Raw genomic sequence first — 21,858 nt, 5'->3', positions numbered from 1 at the left:
TTTAAGTTCTAATTTTTCATCTTACATCAAAAACTTTTTTAAACAAGCTAAAAATAGTTTTATGACATATAATTAAAAATAAAGCATACTTTTGGGAGGAATTTAAAATGAAGTACATTTTTATAGTAAACCTCTGATTGTCATTTTTGTTCTAATTCTATTGTATAGAATTCTATTATTTAGTCCCCTTAGGATTAATTTACATGGTATGTTTGCTATGATAATGAGGTACTAGCTGTGTCTGAACAGCTCTTTATTTCAGGTGTTGGTTAGAGGTTGCTGTAACATGAGAAGTCTTACCATTAAGGATAGAGGGAACATGTGGTAGAACGATTGGGAGAAGACCTGGGTTAAAAATCTTATCTTTGCGGGGCAGCTAGGTGGTGCAATGAATAGAGCACCTGCCCTGGATTCAGTAGGACCTGAGTTCAAATCCGGCCTCAGATGCTTAACACTTACTAGCTATGTGACCCTGGGCAAGTCACTTAACCCCAATTGCCTCACCCCCCCAAAAAAATTGGAAAAAAATCTTATCTTTGCTTCTTATTATCTATCTTGAAGATGTCACCTAATATCCATAGGCCTCTCTTGGCCTCATTTTTGTTCTCTGTAAAATATGGGGGTTGAGCTAGGTGCTCTTTAAGGTACTTAAGATATTTGGGTGGCCCAGTAGATAAACTCTGGGGATGGAGTGAGGAGGCCTGAGGTAAAATCCAACCTCAGACACTTACTCATTGTGTAACTCTGGATGAGTCACTTAACCTCTACCTGCCTTAGTTTCTTCATCTGTCAAATGGGGATAATTGTAGCACCTATCTCCTAGGGTTGTTGTGGGGCAATAATTATAAAGCTCTTAGCAGGATGCCTGGCACATAGTAAGAACTATTTGTTGTTGTTGAGTTGTTTTTCAGTCATGTCTGACTCTTTATGACCCCATAAAAGGTTTTATTGGCAAGTATATTGGAGTGATTTGTCATTTCCTTCTCCAACTCCTTTTAGAGATGGGGAAACTGGAGCAAACAGGGTTGAGTGACTTGCCCAGGGTCACACAGCTAGTAAGTGTCTGAGGCTGCATTTGAACACCAGTCTTCCTGACTCCAGGCCTGGTGCTCTAGCCATTGTGCCACCTAGCTGCCCCTTAAGAGTTATATGAATGTCAGCTATTATTACTGCTGCTACTACTACTACTATAGCCACCACCATCACCACCACTACTACTGCTACTACTACTTTTTTCCAGCTCTAAATATTTTCCATTAGATATTACCCAGTAAGTGATGTTCTTTAGAACACAGGCATAGGAAAGTCTTAATGACTATAAGATAACATAAACAAGAACAGGGAAGAAATTGTGAGAATCTGTATAGGTAGAAAATGCTTTCTCTTAATTTTATGATTGTATTTCCTGTTTGCACAGTTCCTAAAACCATTTGATGAAGAGAATGTAACCCACCTCATTTGTTTACAAAATTGGTGAACTGAGAAAATTTTGTACATTGGCACCATGTTAAAAACAGATTGTTTGGGGCAGCTAGGTGGCGCAGTGAATAGAGCACCGGCCCTGGAGTCAGGAGGACCTGAGTTCAAATCCAGCCTCAGACACTTAACACTTACTAGCTGTGTGACCCTAGGCAAGTCCCTTTACCCTCACTGCCTCACCGAAAAATTAAAAAAATTAAAAAAAACCAGATTGTTTGCTCTGTCTTTTTTCATATGTGTGTGTGTGTGTGTGTGTGTGTGTGTATTTTGGTGGGGCAATGAGGGTTAAGTGACTTGCCCAGGGTCACACAGCTAGTAATTGTCAAGTGTCTGAGGCCGGATTTTAACTCAGGTCCTCCTGAATCCAAAGCCGGTGTTTTATCCACTGTGCCACCTAACTGCCCCCTGTATATATATTTATAAATATATATTTATATATTTAAAGCAGTCTAGATCCTGTCAATTATTTTAATCCTGACTTGGGAGAACATTTCCTTGTCTGACCTCAAAGATAAACTATTTTCAGCTTCTTCTGGGTAGAGATTAGAAAATTATATGATGTTTAGCCTGAGCTCTGCTCAAAGCAATGGTGCAGAGTTTCTCATCTATATCAAAGCGTGAAAAGCACTTCCTGCAACTTGCAATTTGTGGTGAGTTGGTGTTCATGGAAAGTTAACAATTTTTTGCTGACTACAGGAAATTCCAGGAGTAACCTTGGTGACAGAAGATATCCTGTTACCTCTAATGAAGGTAAGGCCCTTGGTGGGGATGTGAGATGTAATGTGAGTGACTTTGTGTCTTTTCTAACTTAAGAATGAAAGGTTATAAGAATTGGAAAGCCTAACAGATACTGTAGAGGGTGGAACAGTGGAGTGCCCCCTGCCCAGTTTGAACTGATGAGTGCCTACTTCATGCAGTACAATAACCTTTTTTTTAGGTTACAAATAATAATATATTTCCCTCCTCCCCAATTACATGTAAAAACAATTTCTAACATTCATTTTTAAAGTTTTGAGTTCTAAATTCTATCCTTCCCTCCTTCCTTTGCCCCCTCTCTCAGGCAGTAAGCAATCTGATATAGTTTATACATGCACTGAAACCTTTTTAAAGTTACGGTATTAAAGAGTTAGAGTTTCCCAAAGACAAAAAAGAATATTCAGCTTAACCCAAACCATCAATAGCTCACATTTACATAGTATTTACTATGAGCCAGGCACTGTGCTAAACGCTTTACAATTATTATGTCATTTGATCCTCACAAAAAGCATGGGAGGTCAGTGCTATTATTAGTCCCATTTTAAAAGCTGAGGAAACTGTGGTTGAGTGACTTGCTCAGGGTCACACAGCTAGTAAGTATGTGAGATGAGATTTGAATTCGGGTCTTCCTGACTCCAGGCCTGGCGCTGTATCCAGTTGCCACCTAACGGCTACAATTATTTTTGTGAACTTCTGAGCCTTCCCCAAATAGTATGTATGTGAGCTTAACTTATGGGGGGGCCCTTCCTCAGCTTAGCTCTTGTGGTCATTTGCCCTTTCCCCCACATTTGGCTGCTCTTTCTTCCCATCCTTATATCCATCTGGATAATAGGAGCCACTAAAGGTGGAGGAGTTGATGCCTCTATAAAATTAAGCCAGCTGTATACCTCATGCTTGTTTCTCCTTTCTCTGCCCCCTTCCACGCCATTTCTCATATGCCCATGTCAGCCTTCTTACAAATGATCACAGACACCAAACTTAGGACCTACCAGCCCCCTCTAGTCACAAGAGCAGCCTGTCAGCGTATTCAGGAATTATAAATCTTGGCTGAAGAGCCAGACCCAGTCATCTCACACACCCCTTCCTGCCCATGAACTGCATCTATTCACGTCTGTGGAATCCAGTGCTTTCAGAAGGATCGTCAAGCACAATAGATAGAAGGAGGGAGTCGAGAAGGCTATGTATATAATTAAAAACTAGGGAGTATTTTAGCACGGTTTCCTTGAAGATCCTTTGTTGTTTTTGGCAGTGCCTCCTGTTAATTATAGGCTGGCGTGTACGGGGAAATCTCAATTTCTGGCAGTAAGCAGCGCATGTCAGCTTACTGGGCTTTCTTCCGTTATTGACTTTTGATTCTTTTGGACACACTAATATTAGACCAGGGCCTAGACAGCTGGCGGGAAAGCTGGGAAGTGTTTGAGGTCACTGTGATGCAGCGGGCTGGGAAAACAGCAGCTGGGGGAAGGGTTTGGCGGTTATGATTTTGGGTTCCCAAGAGGGGAATTTAAGCATAGACAAAAAAGCTATGTTGCTGGGCAGAAATGGGAATAGCTGATGCCCTACTATGGAGTGGGCCATGGGGTTGGGGGAAGAGGAGGAGGAATAAAAATTTGGCTGACAGCTTCCCACCCATCAGTAGATTCTGTAACAAATGACATTAGTCCTGCCTGGGGGGGGAGGAAAGTGAATTATTTTTACCTTGTCTATCATGTTCCCTTGCTACTACCTGTTTTTCTTCCATTTTCCCCACAGCTTTTTTTTCCTTTTTCTCCCTTTCTTCCTTTTCATTCATCCTCTGAAACAGAGGCTTTTAACTATGTAGCTCCAATTTTTTTTATTAGTTATTGTTTCCCAACTATTTTTATTCCAAAGTGAGACATGAAGCTAGCCATTCTTATAACTGGGGTAGGTTCTAAGAGCTATGTCCTTCCCTGTCCTTCTTCTCATTTTAAGATAGAGTCAGGAACAGGGTGGGAATTGGTACAAAGACTGGCCCCAAAGTCAGGAATGTTTGGAGAGGTTATAAATTGGATGGATGCCATTCAGTGTCTGAGACTTAAACCACTAGTATCTAGGTCTGAAGGTGTTTAGTCCTGCTGTCCCCCACTTACTTCCTCTGAGTGGCTGTACTTGAAGGAACCCAAGACCCCTTTCAGCTTTAAATCTGTAAATAGTGTAGTTGCATCTCATTCCGAGTCACTTTTTTCTTTACTTATAATTTGAAATTAACAAGCACCAGATAAAAGGAGCATATTCATATACATAATAGAACAGAAAGAAGATTGTATGTGAACCTATAATGTCTATTATGTATACCTCCCTCCTTCTTCCCTCCCCCTCCTCCCTCCCTGCCTTCCTCTCTTTCTCCTTCCTTTCTTTCTTTCTTTTCCTTGATCTCTTCCTCCCTTCCTTCTTTTCTTCCTTTCTCCCTTCTTGATGCTCTACACTACCTCTTTCTCCTACATCTTTCTTATCTTGAGTTCTATGACATTCTAGTCTTCTAGTTCTTCTACTTACCTTATTCTTCCTTTTCTGTCTCCTTTGCTGCTTAATGATCAAATAAGATATGATACAGCATTGTACAGAGAAAAGAGCACTGACTTTGGAGTTAGAAAGATGTGTGTTCAAATCCTACCTCTTTCATTTACTGTTTATACACTCTTTGAGGGCAGGAACAGCCCTTTGCCTCTTTTTTGTGTCCCCAGAACTTAGCACAGACAGTGCTTGGCACATTTTTTGTCGTTGTTGTTGTTGTCGTTCAGTCATTTCCCATCATGTCCAACTCTTTGTGACTTCAATTGGGGTTTTCTTGGCAAAGATCCTGGAGTGGTTTACCATCTCCTTCTCCAGCTCATTTACAGATGAGGAAACTGAGGTAAACAGGGTTAAGTGACCTGCCCAGGGTCACATAGCTTGTAAGTGCCTAAGGCCAGATTTGAACTCAAGGAGATGAGTCTTCCTCACTCCAGGCCTGGCATTCTATCCTGTATGCCACCTATAGCACGTAATAAGTGCTTGACAAATGTTTGTTCAATTTACTCCCAGTGTGACCTTGGGCAAGTCATTTTAGCTCTCAGATCCTCAGTGTACTAACCTGTAAAAAGAGAGGCTTGGACTACATGACCTGTAAGGTGTTTTCTAATTCATCCCTGAGGTCTGTTGGTCCCACTAGTTCCACAGGACCGGGTGTGGAAAAATCTTTTCCAGAAGAAGTTTAACTAGACAACTAAGGGAAAAGTAAAACAAACAAAAAAAGATGAAGCGAAGAATTGATGAGTTTATAGAGAATCTCTCTTAATCTGTGTTGACAGTATTCCAGTCATAGATAGGCTGGCGTAGCTTGGAGAGTCCGCCTTTTCCTCCTTTCTGTTCCTTGCTTCAGCCATGTTTCAGGAGTCCTGGTGGAAGATGCCACTTCCCTTTCTTAGGGAGCTGTTCTAATGATTCCTTGCCCAATGGATTTTCTTCAGCTGATTTTGCAGAGACCTCTGCTGGCCTTCTCCTGACATCTCTCTGGCTACTTTTCTGCCAGTTCTTTCTCCAGCCCATTTCTAAATCTAGATTATTAGTCTCAGGTATAGTTAATTCACTAGTTTTTCATTAAGCTAGTAAATTTATGACTCTTTGGCCTTGTGTTGGGTTTCTAACTTTCTCTTTCTAAATATCTTTGTTCTCAGCCCCTTCACGAAGCTTAGATGACAGTCACAGCTTGGATCTGAGGAGTAGACACATCTTTATTAGGCCAAGTTGCTAGATCTGCCCACTTTTCTGATTAGCTTTTGATGTGTTATCTCTCAGTTGCAACTTTACCATAATCTCATTTTAAATTTTAGGCAGCCACTATTTATGTGACTTCTTTGCAAGAGCAAGCCCTCCATGATTGCACACCACAGTCCCCTCATGGCTTCCCTTTCTACATAAATCTTGTGTGTGCTTCCCCGTAAATCCTCCATCAGAGTAAAAAAAGAGTAGCACAGAGAGACTGGAGAGGCTGAGACTTAAGACCAAAAGAGAAGGAAGATTTCTCAAGTCCTTATTTCTTAAGATCTTTTCACACCATCCATTAAGTCTTATCTGAAGACATAATGTGCATTTAGTACTTAAAAGTAAGAGAGTTAAACATTATAGTATTATATCTTTGAAAGTACCAAATAATAGCTAGCATTTATACAGTTCCTTAATGTTTGCAGAGTGCTTTCCATGTGGTCTCATTTGATCCTCACAACAACACTGTGAGGTCCGGGCCATTATTATCCTCCTTTTGCAGATGAGGAAATTGAGATTGAAAAAGATTAAGTGATTTGCCCTGGGGCACACACATATATCCTGACCTGAAGTCCAACATTCTATCTACTGGGCCACCTAGCTGCTTGAATAATACAATGATCAATTGCAAAGTGGGCTTTTAAAAATTAGGGTATAGTGGGACATGGCTCTACTCCTCGCCACCATGGGAGGCTGAGGCTGCTGGATCATTGGAGCTTGGGAGTTTTGAGTTGTACTAGGCTTAAAGCCAATTGGGTGTCCTCACTAAGTATGGCACCAATATGGTGTATTATCAGGCCACCTAAGGAGGGGTGAACAGACCCAGATCTGAAAAAATGAAGCAGGTCAAAGCCTCTGTCCTGCTTAATGGGATTGGACCTGTGAGTGACCACTGTGCTTCCATCCTGAGTAAGATAGGGAGACCCCTCACACACACACACACACAAGGTAGTGTTGGAATATTTAATTAGAGTTTTTGCATTCTAAAGTTCTCTAGTTAAGCAGGTGTATGCTGGGAGTGGAGAGAGAAGGTAGCTTTTCTGGAATGAATGCTCTGGAGATGCTGTTTATGTATGAACCATAAACTGTCACCCTCAGGAGTATCAAGGCCCCACAGAGGATCAGGTTGTCTCTTCATAGAGGATGGACGTCCCTATGCAGAGGAGTGCATATTAATATTGTGTACTTCTTTTAGGTGATACATATTTTTTTGTGTTGTTTTTTTGACCCCTATTTTAGTCCATCTGTTTGGGGAGATAAGAGAGCCAGCCTGTTTATAAATGTCACAAGGAAAAAAGGCTCCTGAGATGACTGATGCCTTTGAAGTCCACTGACTAGCAAGATTGGATCAGTGTTTTAACTTTGCCAGCACTCTCTTTGGGCAGAAAATAAAACCGTTCTTTCCAGGCAGGCTCCCTTCTCCACAGGAGGATCCTGGTTAATCAGCAGATATTTTTGCTGCCAACATGCCTCTTGGAGATGAAAGGTAGATGTTTTCTCCTGGTACTAATTAGAAATGAGCATTATATAAAAAATTGTGAAGGGGATCTGGTAGTCCAGTTCCTCGAAGAGAATCAAGACTTTCACTCTTTGGCTTAACTAATAGCTGAGACTGCTTTAGGTATTGATTAGATTTTGGACAGAGCACTGGAGCCTGAAGTCAGGAAGCCCTGAGTTCAAATCTGGCTTCAGATACTAGCTGGGTGACCCTGGGCAAGTCACTTAACCCTGTTTGCCTTGGTTTTCTCATCTGTAAAGTGAGCCAGAGAAGGAAATAGCAAACCACTCCAGTATCTTTGCCAAGAAAAAACCAAATTGGGTAACAAAGTCAGACACAACTGAAAAATAACTCAATAGAAACAACAAATAGGTATTGATATGTTGCTCACATAAATATTTTTTTGTAGGAGGAGAAGGGGCTGACCTATACCTTCACTAGTATAAGGAACCCTTTTAGTCTTAATTTTCTGGGGAAGTGAGAGATGGCAACTTGACCTGGGTGGCACAACCAGTATGTGTCAAAGGAAGGACTCGAATCCAGTGCATCCTGGCTCTGAGGCCACCTCTCTATCCACTGTGCCACACAATTTACTTATATGATCTTATGAGAAAACGGAGATGTTTTTAACTAAGCAGAGAAACTTAGAATCCCTTCCCTTCTTTCCTTCATACCTGATTCAAAATTTTCCCTGGCTGTGGTAACCTTTTCCTAATTATCTCTACCTTACTCTGATAAGTTCCTGACATCACCTTTTTTTTTTTCCTCGGAATTGAGGTATTCATTTGACTCTATATTCATGTGCCTATTCCCTTGTAACACATAATTTGTATTTTTTTTAATAAAGGTTATAAATTTGCACTATCAGTTAGATAACAAAGTTCTTTTAGGCAAGGAACTCTTTCTTTTGTGCCCCTGATTTAGGGCACACTGAAGATGCTTTTAAAAAGTTGGTGATGGGTTGACTGACATTTTGAGTTTTGTGTGGATACAACACTGACCTTGATCTAGGTGGGTTATGGTGATTTCTTCTACTAGATGGCACATGAGGAATTTCTCTCTGCACAAAAAAATCTTCCTAAGTGGACTATCACAGCACCTGACATTCTGTTGATGGGTTAATTCCATTTCTTTATGTCTTTTTTTTTTTTTTTTGGGCAAGGCAATTGGGGTTAAGTGACTTGCCCAAGGTCACACAGCTAGTAAGTGTCAAGTGTCTGAGGCCGGATTTGAACTCAGGTTCTCCTGACTCCAGAGCCGGTGCTCTATCCACTGTGCCACCTAGCTGCCCCCCACCATTTCTTTATGTCAATAAGAACCCTGATATTAACAGGGCATTCAAGATCTCCCCTCCATTATCTTTCTCAAACCAGTTTTCAATGTTATCTCTCATTGCTTCACATTAGTAACCTTCTTCTCCAGTCTGTCTAGTCTCCTTTCAGTTCTTTGAATATCTTGTTTAAGAGCTTTTCTTCACAATAGGTTTCCCCTTCCTTGCCACAACCTAGGATGCCCTCTCCTCTCCTTTTCACCTTTTCTAAATCCTACTCATTCTTCAAAGTCCAAATCAAGTATCATATCTCCCATGAAGTCTTGCCTGACCTTCCACCCTATGGCGGTGCCCCCTCTCTGTCTCTGTCTGTCTGTCTTCTTAATTCCTATAAAAGTTATTAGCAACAACACTCACTTGACTGTTGGTGTTGAACACCTTGTACTATCTACCAGTCATTCACACCTCCATATGACTTATTTCATTCTGATCACCCTCTACCTTTTCCCCTGATACCTGGATGAGACTAGCACACTAAGAAATAGGAGTGTTAGGTAGAGAGGAGCTAGAAGAAGGGATGATTTTGGAGCATGAAGTACTTCCTTGGTGTGCACCATTATTGGGCAACTTTATGCAGTTAGAGGCAGGATGAAGTCACTAGGCCAGGTTAAGAGCCATGTGACAGGGGCCCAAAAGTGAAGATGCTAAGTACTGAATGTGATGTAGGAGAAGGAGCACTACATCTGAAGTTATCAATCCTGGATTCTAATCCTGACTTCCATGTACTACCTGTGTGACTTTGGGCAAGCACCTTCATCTTTCTAGGCATTAGTTTCTTCATCAATAAAATGAGACGGATGAATAATATGATGCATAAGATCTCTTCCTGTTCCAAATGTGGTCAGTACTATTTATAGTCACCTTGAATAGATCATATTATGTAATAATAATTTACCCTATGAATTTTCAGAAGAATTACCCTAACTGACCACTAGGTGTCAGGTCATTACCATTAATTATTTTATATTCTAGTTTATGAATTCTGTCCCCACCCACTCCCCCCAAATGGCTACTTTTCATAGCAAAAGAAGTGTCGCAGAAGTGGCTTGCCATCGATGAGTTAAATTTTTTTTCCATTAGTGCAACACTTTGATTCAACAAACTTTGAGTCCACTGACACTATGTGAGAAAGCCCTGTTTTAACTATTTATGCTTAGGAAAGGAAGCAGGGAAATGAGGAAGAAATAGAGTCAGTCATGATAGATTTGTTTAGAGTCTGGGTTCTGCAACTACAGGTTGCAACGGTATGATTTTAAAGTGTTCTGTGGGGCTCCAGTGTGATTCTAAGAACTTCGGGTCTCTGGGTCAACACCAGGTTTAAATCCTAGTTCTTGTTAGCTGTGTCATCCCATCTCTCTCAGCCTCAGTTATCTCAACTGTAAAATGAGAGTAATAATACTTCACAGAGTCGTTAGGAGCAAAATGTTTTTCAAACTTTAAAACACTTTAAAATGTGAGTTATGATGATGCCTGGTGGTGTTTCTCTACTATACTTAAATTCAGGATATTTTAAGAAGTAAAATATTGGAGCAAGAAAATATTGATTTAATAACTCGAAAGATATGATAGAATCACAGAAGTATGTGTTGTCCTCCAAAACAATGACAATAGGACAGTCTTAGTCAAGGAATTGTTGGCTCCTTTCAAGGCTCAACTCAAGTGTCATCGTCTTTGAGAGTTTCTTCCTGATACTTCTCCTCCTACCTCCCTCATACACCTCTCTTCCCCACTACTACACTGTTTTTGCATTAACGGTGATACGTTTTGTATCTATTGTTTCCCATCAGTAAAATGTAAGCTTCTTGAAGACAGGGATGAGTTCTGCTTTTCACTTTGTATCCCCACCACAGTACCTGGCACATGATGGCCACTCAACAAATTTTATTTAATCCTAGGATCTTTTTTTTTTCTTTTTTTCCCCTATGATTTTAATAAATTATAAAATCTCCAGTAAAAAGGATCTTGCTTTGTGCTATTTTTGTTTACATTATTCATGTGCTACATTCTGTCTTCAAATGAAGCCAGGACTGAGTTCAATCCCCACAAGGAGCAATTATCTTCAGTCAGTTCTGTGGTCACAGATTGTATGAACTCTAAGCGTCAGCCAGAAAGTTCATAAATGCAAGCTATCATTCATGAGGGAGTCTGGGCAAGGAAGTGTGAATAGAATGCAAATCTTTCATTATGGATAGGAAAAAAAACATCCTATTGTCTTTGTCTTAGTAGTGTATTGAGGACAACATGTACTTCTGTGATTCTGTCATATCCTTTGAGTTATTAAATTAATATTTTCTTGCTCCAATATTTTACCTCGTAAAATATCTTGATTTTAAGTATAGTAGAAATAGAAGATAGTAGAAGATTAAATGTTAATGGGATTTAGAGTATGGAAGGGACTCTAGAGATCATTTGGTCCATTACTTTAAAGATTTAAATTGAATGATTTTTAAATCCATTTTAAGATGAAGAAATGGAGCCACTTTTTTTTTGGTGGGGCAATGAGGGTTAAGTGACTTGCCCAGGGTCACACAGCTAGTAAGTGTCAAGTGTCTGAGTTCAGATTTGAACTCAGGTCCTCTTGAATCTAGGGCCCGTGCTTTATTCACTGCACCACGTAGCTGCCCCCACTACTTTCAAAGTTAAGTGAGTTGCTCAAGTAAGAGCTGGAATTCCAACCTGAGTCCACTAATTTCAAATCTAGTGCTCTTTGCACTAGACTACATTGCTCCCCCCAATGCATTTGTTAATTATATTTTTCCATTCTTCTTTGATGTGTTGTTTGATGACTAATAGATTAGTTTAATTTACTTTTTCTCTGTTGTATTTTGAAAATGTAAATAAGTTTAATGGGTAAAATAAATCCATCTAGGAAGCCACAACTTTGATTAACATTCTTTTGTGACTTTCAAAGTGGTGATTGGGGCATATGATGAGACAGAGAAATCTACCGTGAGGCTGTGTGGTGGTATAGAAAGAGCACTAGAACTTAGAAAAGTCTTAGGTCTTACATGAACCATATGACCATAGGCAAATCACTGAACCTTTCAGCCTCAGTTTCCTCATCTGCAAAATACCACATAACTCATAGGGGAACGGTGCTATGGAAAATAAAAATGGCTACTTAAATATGAACTACTTTGTCACCTCTGAGAAGGAAACAACACAGTAGTGTTTAATTTAGGTTTCCTCTGCTTAGTCATAAACCACTAGGCAATGAGTATAAAAGTTTCAGGTTATTCAATGGATATAAAAGTGAGTCTTCTTGGTTGTGAGATGGAGAGAAAATGAAGAAGGCATTTTCTGACTAGACTAAGGCATGTTATTTTACTTATTTTCTTTTAAATTTTAGGATAATTATCCAGGAATGAGAACTACTCAGGTACCTCTGAGACATTAAAAGAAGTAGCTTTGATTTGTGAGCTTTGATTCCCTTAGCTTTGGGAGGTTGGGTTAGATCAGATATGTTATGGCTTTTTTGGTCAATCTGATAAGGTTTTTTAAATGCATAAAATAAACCTTATAGGATTACAATGGAAACCAACTATATTAAATATAGTTATCACATTTTTCTTTTTTTTTTTTGGTGGGGCAATGAGGGTAAGTGACTTGCCCAGGGTCATACAGCTAGTGTCAAGTGTCTGAGGCTGGATTTGAACTCAGGTCCTCCTGAATCCAGGGCCGGTGCTTTATCCACTGCTCCACCTAGCTGCCCTAGTTATCACATTTTTAAAAAATTAATGGAATCTAGGTTAAGAATTTTACCAGCTTCTTCAAACTCTAAAATTCTATGATCATATATTTTTACAAGGGCTTCAAGACATTAAGTGGGGATGATATAGGAAATTTTGGAAAAGATATGGGCAAGAATAGCACAGGGATTGCATTGGTGAAAGTAGTATCTCCACTAATTAAATCAAGTACCACCAGAATGGCAGAGTAGCAAAGTACCAAGAGTACAATCATGTGTCAGGCAAAGAATAAGCCTACTATTCATTCTGTATATGTGTTCACTGTATACCTGGCACATAATAGGTACTTAATAAATGCTTGTTAACTGATTGACCAATTGATACCTTTACATTTCAGTTTTTATCTCTGTTTTCTTCTTATGAAGTAGCACCCTCAACTGTTTATCTTTATTTTTTATTTATAAGAATTGGGGGAGCATCTGGCCCTAATTTCAAGCTATGTTCACAGTAAGTCTAAATGTTTTACAGGTGCAAAGCTTAAAGGGCTACTGGGAAAAACTGAACTCCAATTTGGAATATGTCAGGAATTCTAAACCACACTTACAGTATAGCAACAACGTGGTCAGCAGAGAGTGGAGAAACTTAATTTCAGAAGAGGTATGTAAAAGGTTGCTGAAGTCTTTGGGTAGCAATCCTAGATTAACACAAAACAGAAGGTCAAAAAATATATTTTAGAGTTAGAAGAGTGTTTTTAAAAAAAATATTACCTTACCCATTCAATTTGCTGATGAAGAAACTATAGGCCAGATCGAATAAATGATTACATTACCCCAAATTGCAAAATGGTCAGTGGCAGACCTGGGATTGGACTAAATCCGAGTCTTCTGATTCTCGGTTCATCATTCTTTCCATTAGTCCAAGCTGCTCATGGTAGCTAAGGGATGTGGTATTCTTGAGTGCTATGCATATTCTTTGATAAGATTTTAAAAATTAAAATTCCCATACTAGTGGAGACTCCCCAGCTTTAGTGGGGCAGCCTCAGACACTTACTAGTTGTGTGATCCCAGGCAAGTCACTTAACCCTTGCTTGCCTCAATTTTCCCAATTGTAAAATGGGGATAATAATAGCACCTACCTCCCAGGACTGTTGTGAATTTCAACTGAGACACTATTTGTAAAGCCTTTACACAGTGCTTGGCGCATACTAGGCACTATATAAATGCTTATTCCCTATTACCCTCTATTAATCTCAAAATCATTATTCCAGCTTTGAGGGACTAAACACATAGCCATTCCTCCCACCATTTTTTAGAGATCTGACCTTTGAGACATCATATTATAAATATGAACAGTAACCCCAATCAATACACACGGCTTTGATCTTTCACATCTTTAACTTATCTCATTCTAGAAAAGAGGAAAAAGAAGATCAACTGTATATTTCAGGAACATTCTTGAGAATGCTGTAAAGTAAGCTAACCCTAAGTGTTATCATCTATGTTAATAAACGAGATGTTATTCTTTGAAATAACCTTATTGACCAAGATAGATGTTTGGGGGAAACTCTTTCTTCAATTGTATATACTCAGCAGGATAGAACAGTCTGTTTATTACATTTAGGTATCAGGATTTCATTACAGAAGTGGTGATTTGGGGTGGGAAGGAGGTAGCTATAAAGAGGAGAATGCTAAAAAAGTATTTATATGTTGAGCCTAGTTAACCTTCACTTGTCCCCCCCAGCAGCAATAGGTAGGCTGGTTAAAAAGTTTTTATACTGCTAGCAAGATTGTCCTTACTTTGATAGTTTAATTAATATAATTTCTACAAACTGAGTCATCTCATAGTGGTAGAAGTGTGGGCCAAATTCTGACCTCTGTTCTCTCTTTTGTTTCTATTCTCTCCTGTAACTGAGAATTGCAATTGTTGTAAATTGCTACAGAGGCTTAAGATGAAAAAAAAATGTTCAGTGATTTTATAATTGTTGAATGTCACTTTTTTTGCCAAGTTAATTTAAGTCATGAAGCTTTCAGCAGATGAGAGAACAATTTCTACCATACTCTTTAGTATGTGAGGTATTTAAGTCGTAATTGCTTTGTGTGATATTATGACCTTCCTTTTTTCCCATTTAATGCTCATATTTGTGAATAACATGAATCAAAATTTCCCCATAGGGTGATTTCCAACCTGGAAACACGGACAATTGGTAAGAAAAGGACTCAACTAAAATTTTCTCATGTTTAGCCAGTGAGAAATGTTCTTCTGAGCTCTCATTTCCCACCCCCCCTTACAAGTGGAGAGCAGAGGAAAATCCATGTATAGTTCATTCTGGATTTTCTGATTTATATCCTTTTGTGGGACCTCAGTGACTCTAAGAGATGACCATTTGTCTATTTCTCTAAATAGTGAAGTTATTCCTATTTTTTTCATTATTTCCATAGCATACAATGTTAGGTTAAATGACTTTACAATGAGAAGTGGGGATACTCATGGGAAATTATAAAAGTATGGAGGTGAAGCATACCAGAAAGTGAGCCCAGGAAGGAAGTAAACAGTATGGTTAAGACTTCTGAAGGTACAGAGGTTCTGGGCAAGGACTCACCAAACATCAAGTTAGCCTATGGGTGACATCTGGTCAAAGTATTTTTTTTAATAATAAACATTTTTATTAAAAGTTTTGAGTTTCAAAATCTATCCCTCCTTCCTTCCCTCCCCTCTCCCTTCTTTGAGGCAGTAAGCAATCAGATATAGGTTATACATATGCAATTATGTAAAACATTACCATATTAGTCCTTTTTGTAAGAAAACTTGAATAAAAGAAAAAAAGATGAAAGAAAGTAAAAAATAGAATGCTTCAGTCTGTTTTCAGTCAATATCAGTTCTTTCTTTGGAGGTGGATAGTATGCTTTGTCATTAGTCTTTTGAGATTTTTTTTTTCTTTTTTGAGGGGCAATGAGGTTAATAAATTACTTGCCCAGGGTCACACAGCTAGTAAGTGTCAAGTGTCTGAGGCTGGATTTGAACTCAGGTCCTCCTGAATGCAGGACCAGTGCTTTATCTACCGTGCCACCTAGCTGCCCCTGGAATTGTCTTGCATCATTGTATTTCTGAGAATAGTTGTCGTTCACAATTCTTCATTAAACAGTATTGCTATCACTGTACACAATGTTCTCCTGGTTCTGCTCACTTCACTATATATCAGTTCATCCAAGTCTTTCCAGGCAGTTCTGAAATCACCCTGCTTGTCATTTCTTATAGCATAGTACTATTCCATCACCATCATATGCCACAGCTCATTTAGGCATTTGCCAATGGATGGGCATTCCTTTGATTCCCAATTCTTAGCCACCACAAAAAGAGCTGCTAGGAATATTTCTGTATAAACGGGTCCTTTTCTCTTTTTCGGGATGATTGATGTCTTTCCACAAATCCTCCATAGAAGATCCATCCAAAATGCTGGGGGTCTCCCTTTGATACTTTGGCACATTAGGGTTCTATCTGTTTTCCCTCACTCTTACTCTGTGACTGGTCCTCCTCTTTATTCAGTCATGAGTTCCTTGAGAAGACATTTTATGCAACTTCTCACACATAAATCAAGATTGGTAATATCTTTTTTCTTTTTTTTTGTGGGGCAATGAGGGTTAAGTGACTTGCCCAGGGTCACACAGCTAATAAGTGTCAAGTGTCTGAAGCCAGATTTGAACTCAGGTCTTCCTGAATCCACTGCACCACCTAGCTGCCCCCCAAGATTGGCAATATCTTGTAGCCAACCTTAATTCATGTACTCACTATGAATGAATAAATAAAGCATTGATTAAGCACTTACTATGTGCAGAGTGCTGGGCTATGTGCTGATGATACAAATAGAAAAGCAAGACAGTCCCTGCCCTCAAGGAGCTTACATTCTAATGCATCTTCCCATTGCCTTCTGGGTCAAATCACAGTGTTCTATAATTTCCAGCCATTTAGTAGCACTGGGAGAACATAATATTAAAGAGATGGGCTTGAGATCATTCAAAATAATACAGTTTTCCAAACACAGCTTAATCAACCTCTTCTGCTCAGCTCTGGGTCCAGCTTGCTGTTCTCCTGCAGTATTGATATAAAATATATACATGTTGTTGTATTCAGTGGAGTTGCTCATCCATTTGCAAGATAAGTTTTTCATCCTTTTTGATTTTCCACTGTGGATCACCCTCTTCCTGATTATTATAGATTTCACTAAGGAGGCTTTGTGTTATTCAGTTCATTGATCCCGTTAATACAAAGCCAAACGTGGATGACCTGTAAAACAGTGTTATATTTGGCACATCAGTTAGCCAAATGATTTTATAGCAGGGTTTTATGATTTTAAGGTGAACTTTAGATGTACTATATTAATGATAGTAGTATGAAACCGGTAGACAACTAGGTGACATGGTGGATATAGTGCTGGGCCTGGAGTCAGGAAGACTCTTCTTCCTGCATTCAAATATGGCTTCATATCCATGCTAGCTGTGCGACCTGGGCAAGTCACTTAACCCTATTTGCCTTAGTTCCTCATCTGTAAAATGAACTAGATAAGGAAATGAAAAAAAAAAAACAAAAACCTGGGCTCTTGTAGCTATCCATTGTTCAGCCTCCCTTCTTTACTCAGTGTCAATTAGTGTAAATCTTCCCATCTTCTCTGTATTCTTCATATTTATTGTGTCTCATGGTACACTGGTATTCCATTATATTTATGTACCACAATTTATTTAGCCATTTGTCATTCACTGGGCATCCACTTTGTTTTTCATGCTTTGTTACTATAAAAAATGCTTCCTAAATATTTTAGTGCATGATCTTTCTTTTTATCATTGACCTACTTAAGGTATATGCCTCCTATGGTCATGATCATATGGAAGCCATTTTCTTAGCATCATTGCAAATTGCTTTCTGGAGTGTCTGGACCAGTTGAGTTAGCATATCGTCTTTCTACAATCCCTCCAACATTGACTCTTCCCATCTTTTTTGTCATCTTTGCCAATTTGTTGAGGGCAAGGTAAAACTTCAGAGTTGTTTTGGTTTGTATTTCTCTTATTGTCAGTGATTCAGAGAAGTTTTTATATAGTTTCTTACAGTTCTATTTCTTTTAAGAACTGTTTTAAACTTCATAAGACACATTGTCACCAAGAACTGTGGCCATCACAAGCACAGACAGATTCACAAGAGTGGTCAGGATGAAATTCTCTTCAGCCTTAGGCTGACAGTGCCCAAATTTATTTACTAGTACCCATAGAGGTGTAACCTCTTATGTTAATTTACCTGGGCCATTTAAAACTTTCCCTGTTTAAAGATGAGCCTTCCTCCCACTGCCACTGAACAGAGGCAGTCAGTGCCTTTAACTAGAAACATGAAGGTGGCATAATATCATTTAACTTTCATTCTGTTGGAACTGGGTTTCACAATCTTGGAAATGTTTCCAGATTGACTGAAGTTCCTACTTTGTTTACTAGCCCCAGCCCCAGCCCTCTGCCTCCTTCCCGCCCCCTCAATGATATTACTTGTCTCTGTGTCCCTGGATTACTGGTCTTCCTCTCTTAAGGAATATTGTTCTCATGTGCTGTGGTTGGACTAACTGGTGGGAGGGAATCATTGTCATTGCTGGGAATTGAGCGTGCTCTGTGAGATCCTGTGGTACTATGCTTTTGTTTTCCTCTATTAGAGCTAGACAAGATGGTAGCAAAGTTTGGCTGAAATGTAGCCATCTTTTGCTTAAATTTGACAGAAGTGTGACTGTTTCTTTGGTGAAAGGAACACTGTGCTGTACGACCACATCATGGATGTTCTTGACCAATGCTTCTTAGCCCTCTTGACCAATTTCACTCAGCTTTAACCATTTTCCTTGCCCTTAGCTACCCAAATCCAAGTAGGAAGTGAAGGCAGGAAAAACACAGCAAGTACATAATTTTCTTTGTAATGATTTTTTTTCCAATGGATGAAAATACACCTCTCCCTTTTACCACTGAAAGAGAAAGAAAAGCAAAGCCCTTGTTACAAACATTTATAGTCAAGCAAAAGAAATTCCTGCATTGGCCATGTTGAAAAAAAAAGTCTCAGTCTGCTTTCTGAGTCCATCACTCCTCTGTCAGGAAGTGGGTAGCATGTTTCATCATGAGTCCTTAGAGTGGTTATTGTATTGATCAGAGCTCTTAAGTCTTTCACAGTTGTTTTACTTTAAAATATTGTTATGTATATATTGTTTTAATTTACTCTGCATCAGTTCATACAAGTCTTCCCAGGTTTCTCTGAAAACATCCCCCTTGTTATTTCTTATATCACAATAGTGTTCCATAACATATATAATACTATAGCTTATTGCAAAAAAAAGTGCAGCAAATTAGTTCTTATAGGAACTGTGTTCACTTACCCCCTCAACTTGCCTGGTGCAACATGTCAACTCGGAAGCAAAAAATCTTTATAACAATCACATACATTTCCCACTCTGATCAAGTTGCTTTCTAAGCTAAGTATCTCATGTTTAGATAGACTAAAATAATAATCCAGAACATATTCTTCCAAACTAAAGTTAGCATTCTCAGTGCCAGCATACTCTCAGAGAGGGAGAGAGAGATGGAGGTAGACCAAGCCTTGTCCTGTCCTGGCTTATTGTTTCTTTAGTTAATAAAATATCTGTATCCTTCTGATTCTAATTACTAAAGCCTCTTAAGTAATGGAATCTGGTTTCATTTTTCCACTCAGACACTAGAGCTTTTGTGTCTGAGTGGAAAAATGAAACCGGACCCCATGAGGATTGGGCATCTTTCTCTTTCACCTTTCCATCCTTTCATTCTTCTTCTCACAGAAGTCTTGGGTTCTGAATTTATGTAGGAGCCACAGTCTGACATCTATAAAACATTCTTTCTCATTAGTTCATTCTCAAGCATCTCCCAGGGACCCAGGGAAGGAAAATGTAGTTTCCAGTTTCTGATCACTCTGACTTTTTTTGGGGGGGGGGGATGGGTTGGGTTTTGTGTTGAAGGCTAGGAAACATATAGTAACCATGCAAATATTTGTTGTCTAAATAGTGCTCTGTTTTATTACAGAGCCACGATTAGCTCCCCTCTTCCAAGAGGAAGATAATCAGCAGAGACTGCTAATGGGACTGGTATGTATTCTATGGGCTGTTAATATGCCACAGTACTCTGGACCCCAAGATGGGCAAAAAGTCAGTTTCCATTGTTTTATTTTAGCATAATTTTTTATTGCAGGACAGGGAAAGAGGGAAGTCTTGAAACATTTTAAAAATTGGTTTCAAATTCAAAAGAACAGAACCCATTGTCACTAACTTAGAGAATACCAAGTTTCCTAGAATGAATGAATAAAGAAGCATTTATCACCATGCTAAGCACTAGAGATACAAATACAAGAATGAAACAGAACAAGCCCTTAAAGAATTTATATTCCACTGGGATTTTTATTCCATATATGGGAGTGGTGGCTAGAGAAGAGAGTTTCTGGAAAATTATAGGGGTGGTGAGTTAATCCATAGGGAAATCATTTTAGACATCCTTTCTAGGAATCATGGTAATATGGTGGAATTGATTTGAAGAGGTGGAAAAAAAAAAGGTATGTGGGGGTGTTCGATTGGGGGGTAGTTATGCCAAAAATCTATTCATCTATGGATCTCTCCAATATTGGTGCCTATACAGTATATTCTAAAGAATTTAATTATACTTGAATTATGTTTGACTTTTCTTTAGGATTTCATTTGGGTGGTAAAGCCCATGCTTTCATGCAAACATGAAGCTGCTGAATTCTAACCTGACTTAGGGGGATATTCTTGTGGAGGAGGGGAGAGGAATTAGTGAGTGTAGTACTGACGTGTGTGTGTGTGTGTGTGTGTGTGTGTGTGTGTGTGTGTGTGTGTGTGTGTATAGATTGTTAGCAAATAGACTTAAAACCCCATGTTCTCTTACTTTCTATGCCATCAGTCTGGCTAGTACAACTTGGTAATTTGGGTTAGATTTAACATTTGAGACCATTTTCCTCCCCTTACACTATTTTTTTTTAAGTCTAGAAACTCATATGAAGGTGGGGTGTGATTGTCAGCTAGAACATACACATGAATACCTCTCTGCCCCTGTTAGCTTGCTTAGTTCCCCAGTGTCAATATCCCCAAGCCAGTACTCTGTGCAATAAGTCTTCCTCCCTTTCTCAGCTTCCATTCACCCCTTGTGGTGGGCAATGGAAGAGATTGAGAAAAGAAAGAAAATCAGGTGGTCTGACAAGGGCTGGTTTGAAACAACAAAACATAATGGAGGGGCAGCTAGGTGGCACAGTGGATAGAGCACCGGCCCTGGAGTCAGGAGTATCTGAGTTCAGATCTGGCCTCAGACACTTAACACTTACTAGCTGTGTGACCCTGGGCAAGTCACTTAACCCCAATTGCCTCACTTAAAAAAAAGACAAACCATAATGGAGTGGCATATATGATAATGCTTTGGTTGCTTGTTACTAATGATCAAATCCCTTAAATACCCAGAGCTTCCGTTTCATTATCTATAAAATGGGGATCATTAAGCTTACTCTGCCTACCTCATGGTGAGGTTCACCAAACTTAAAGAATTATATAAATGTAAATCTTATTTTGTGTTTAACTTTGGCCCCAGGAGATTTAGATGGGGTTATGTCTTGTAGCTTTTTCTAGAAGGGCAGACTGATGACTTTGGAATTGACATGGGCACACTAGGGCAAGAAATAAGATCCAATTTTTCTACAGTGGTAAAAACACAGAACTTGGTTTCCATTCTGGGTATGATTTCCTTAGAATGTCCAGCATTGAGGGAGGTGTGTGCCCTTTTAACCCATCATCCTGCTAAGAGAGAACAATGAAAATTATGAATAGTCCAGATTAAGCCCCTTAGGGAATGAGATTTGGTCTCATTCACTAGGTCCTATGCTTTGGACTGTTTAAATAACAGACAGAACTTGAATGTTTCAGGAATCTTGTTCGTGTTCAATGAAGATATTGTCTCTGTGGTGTCATTCTCATAGCTTGTCACTAGGGGTCAGCAGCCTCTTTGTTCAAAGTGCCACCAATTAAATACTACTTCTGAGTGCTCTAGGAAGGACTAGGAAATAGGCAAAGAAGGAGGAAAAAGAGAAAAAGAAAAAAAGTAGAAGGTGGAAGATAGAAGGGAGGAGAATAGCATCAGCAGAGCTACAGGTTGACTTACCGCATGTGGAAACAGCTGTTTTAGGGCAGTGAAATGAGTAATATATTTATTACCTTTGCATTATATGTGTGCATGAGTTTGCTTTATTCAATGTATCTGATTTGGATTGGCAAAGAGATTTGTTACATATATTTTCTTCTGAAA

At 39.1% G+C, this 21,858-nt stretch overlaps 1 protein-coding gene across 3 annotated transcripts in view; it reads left to right on the top strand.

Annotated features, from left to right (window-relative positions):
* LOC122730030 (gamma-secretase activating protein) overlaps positions 1-21,858 on the top strand; it is a 120,927-nt gene that overhangs the window by 70,734 nt on the left and 28,335 nt on the right. For 2 of the 3 annotated variants that reach the window (XM_043969224.1, XM_043969226.1), the window contains exons 19-23: positions 2,176-2,229; positions 13,046-13,174; positions 13,929-13,987; positions 14,689-14,720; positions 19,582-19,643. In XM_043969224.1, coding sequence (XP_043825159.1) covers positions 2,176-2,229; positions 13,046-13,174; positions 13,929-13,987; positions 14,689-14,720; positions 19,582-19,643 — 336 coding nt within the window. The remainder of the gene's footprint in view (positions 1-2,175; positions 2,230-13,045; positions 13,175-13,928; positions 13,988-14,688; positions 14,721-19,581; positions 19,644-21,858) is intronic. The other variant, XM_043969225.1, reaches the window with a different exon arrangement.

The sequence above is a fragment of the Dromiciops gliroides genome, chromosome 5, assembly GCF_019393635.1.
Source record: "Dromiciops gliroides isolate mDroGli1 chromosome 5, mDroGli1.pri, whole genome shotgun sequence".
NCBI classification, from domain to species: domain Eukaryota; kingdom Metazoa; phylum Chordata; class Mammalia; order Microbiotheria; family Microbiotheriidae; genus Dromiciops; species Dromiciops gliroides.
Note: the sequence above shows the minus strand (reverse complement) of the source record. Positions and strands in the feature narration are given on the sequence as shown.